Here is a 3,125-nt window from a genome sequence, read left to right as displayed (position 1 = left end):
TTAAACGATCACGAGTTTTGTAGCGACTGACTTAAAAAAATTAAAGAACATGACAGACAGATGAAACAAGAAAAAAATAAAAAAAGGAAGAAAAGACACTATTCTTAGATGCCAAATACTACCATAACGGTTTTTTTGCCTCAACATATTTAATTATACCGAATCTCTCATACGAAATATGCATTATTGCATTACTATATCTAGATAAAAAAAAAAGAAAAAAAAAAAAAAAGACAAGTATATGCAAAGTTGTAACGAAATTATTTCCGCTATTCTTGGTTTGCGCTGACCTGAACTCACTTAAGAAAGAAGCAACGTAGAACACATACATGGGTGGCTAATGTTGTAATACATAAAAGTACTTTATTTTATTTTCCAAGAAAATTGGTTTCATGCTTCACTATTACTATTGTGATTATTCCTTTGCCAGAAGCTAAGAGACAGAACAACACTTGACTACAAAAAAACCAAAAAATAAAAATAAAAATAAAAATAAAATTCAACCCTACAATTCAAAGTCACGTTTTGTCTTTTTGTTTGCTCTCTTAGGAAACAAAAAAAAAAATCCCATCTTATCTTCTGCTCCTTTGCTCAACCAACAAATTTAATGAAGGCCGTACAAGGATCACGTTACAGTGATTTTGCCCATTAACTATTGATCCATTTCTTCTCTTCACATTCTCAGTCCATCACTATTTCCTCCTATTACTGTGTTTTCTCCACATTTTTTTTAGGTAAACCGCCACAAGATGATAATGGACCATAGGATTAAATGTGGTCTTCTTGTGTTCTGGTACTTCAGCATTGATGAAAATGAGAAAACGGGACCGTGCGTTTGTTACCATAATCGGTGGTGATTTTCCTTCTCTTGAAGTCCTGCTCTTGTATCATAATGTTGGTTTTCTCACTTTCCAAGCTCACAAAATGTTCGTCTAAAACATTAACTGGTGTGTCTGAAGTTGAAATTATATTCAACGCAGATTCAGATTCGTACTCCTCTCTGGTTATGTCTTGTATCACATTATAACAATGCACCACAGTTTCCTGCAGTAAAATTATCGTACCCTTCATTATTTTTCATATCCATATAATAATAATAATAATAATAATAATAACTTTTTTTACACCACTCATTTTACCCGAGATAATTCTTTAACTTTGAGAAAAAAAAGAAGGGAAAAAAGAAAAAAGAATGAAAGAATATGTACTTTATTAACAAATGAACAATCGGATATTGCTCTTAAGAAACACGGATATTGAAAGGGAAACAACTCATGTGAAGCATACAGAAGGGCTGACGCAGCAACTGTTGATGGCTTGAATTCCAAGACCTTTATCTCTGAAGAAAAATAAAATAAAAAATAATAGTTAATATTTAACTGTGATCCTAGATTGGCAATCAAATTAAGTGATTTAATATCCAATGATCAAGCCAATTAAGCATTAACTATACCTCTTTGTGACTTTAGTATAATTTCAGAAGCTCGATCCTTCAGAACCTGCCTCAATGCAGGGTCTCTGAGCCTGAACAAATTGATGAAGAAGGGAATGAAAGAGAAGGGTGTGATCGAACGCATTCGCCACTGGAGAGCCCCCAAGACAATACCTTCCATTCTTTGTATTGTTTGTGCCTCAAAAATGGCACCGCCATCACCATGATTCAGAAGAACCTAATCAAAATGAATACTCCTTCAAATGAATACCAATCCCTCTTTCCAAACCTTTTTTTTTATTCAAGCACATTACTTAGAAGGCACAAACACTTTACCTGGACATCAGTGGCAGAGTACTCTGTTTTCAACATCTTGGCAGCTAGAGAAAAGCAAGAGATTGCAAGAAGCTTGTTTGCCCATGGCTTTGATTGCTGTTTCAAATACCCAATTTAAGTTGGTTAGATCTCAAGGAAGCATTTTTCATTGATTGTTAATATTATTTAGACAACACTACTCATCAATTATTTAACTTAAAACAATTTTCTCATAATCCTCGATATTAAGAGAAATTAGTGTAAATGTGATTGCAATTAAGATTGTAAAGAGTTGAAAAACCTTAACATTGCTTTCAAAATCCATCTTTTAGAACCTTGATACTAAGTATGAAAGAAAGTGAGGTAAATTATGAAGGTGGTGTTTGGTTTGATTTGTTTAGTTAGTACTTACTACTTACTACTTACCAATATTCCTTGGTTAGCGAGGAAGCGATCCAAGTAGTTGATAGCTAAGTAAGGTAGAACCGGATCGAAGGTGCAGGACAACTGAAGAGAAGGAAAGAAGGAAGGGACGTTGAGAGAGAGAAAAGACAAGATTTTGAAAGAACAAGGTTGGAGGTTTTGTCTTAATTTACCTGTGAGATGAAAGAGACGACGTCTCTTCTAACGGAGATGTCGAAGTCGCTGGCTTTGAGACTGTGACAGTAATTGGGTGGTGGGATGTGGTCGGATTCGAGGAGGAAGAGGGAAGGGACAGCGTCGCAGGGAAGGTCGTGGAAGTTTCCAAGAGGGTTTTCGAGGTCAAAATCCATCGACAAGTGACAAGTCTTTTTGTTGTCAAGTTGTTCTTAGTGGTGGTGATGAGTAACAAGAAGCAGAGGAAGCATTGTAAATAAAAGAGAAAAAGAGAGAGAGAGGGAATGATGAGGTAAAAGGTGCTCACTACTCACAGTTTGTTGCTTTCTTTAAATGAAAGCTTTGGAGGTTTTTCTTCTTTTTTTTTTTTCTTGAATATTATTGCATCTAAACAGGACTATTATGACAAAATAGTTTATTTAAGACAGTTATAAATAATAAGTCAAGTTAGAAGAGTTTTATATTAGTATAGTTATTAATGTATTTGGGCACACATATGACAGATAGTCTCTCTTGGCCCTTTGTCTGTGATTGGGAAATAGAAGAGGAGGTAGTTGGTTTGGTCCATCACCTGTTGAGTGCATTGCTGAGGGATGCATGAGAGGTGAGGATGCTGCTAAGCTAATCCTATGGCAGAATAAATCTTAAGAATAGTTAATAACCAAAAGTTCAGTTTATCCAGGATTCATATTCAAAACTTCCTCTTTTTTTTATATTTAATTATAATAAAAGACTTTTTCTATTTTTGTGAGAAGGAAGTACCCCATCTCTTGGGGAACTG

General features: G+C 34.8%; 1 protein-coding gene across 1 annotated transcript; it reads right to left on the bottom strand.

Moving 5' to 3' along the window:
- Positions 1 to 349: 349 nt before the first annotated feature.
- CYCD6;1 (Cyclin D6;1) lies at positions 350 to 2,662 on the bottom strand. Its single transcript, XM_020368873.3, has 6 exons — positions 2,344 to 2,662; positions 2,174 to 2,254; positions 1,769 to 1,864; positions 1,454 to 1,670; positions 1,209 to 1,339; positions 350 to 1,044 (listed from the first exon to the last, which is right to left on the bottom strand). Exons 1-6 carry the CDS (start codon positions 2,518 to 2,520, stop codon positions 799 to 801), a joined length of 948 nt encoding a protein of 315 aa, XP_020224462.1. The 5' UTR covers positions 2,521 to 2,662; the 3' UTR covers positions 350 to 798.
- Positions 2,663 to 3,125: the final 463 nt, after the last annotated feature.

Source organism: Cajanus cajan, chromosome 10 (genome assembly GCF_000230855.2).
Source record: "Cajanus cajan strain Asha chromosome 10, NIPB_CcT2T_4, whole genome shotgun sequence".
Taxonomy (NCBI): domain Eukaryota; kingdom Viridiplantae; phylum Streptophyta; class Magnoliopsida; order Fabales; family Fabaceae; genus Cajanus; species Cajanus cajan.
This window is presented reverse-complemented; position numbering and strand designations above follow the sequence as displayed.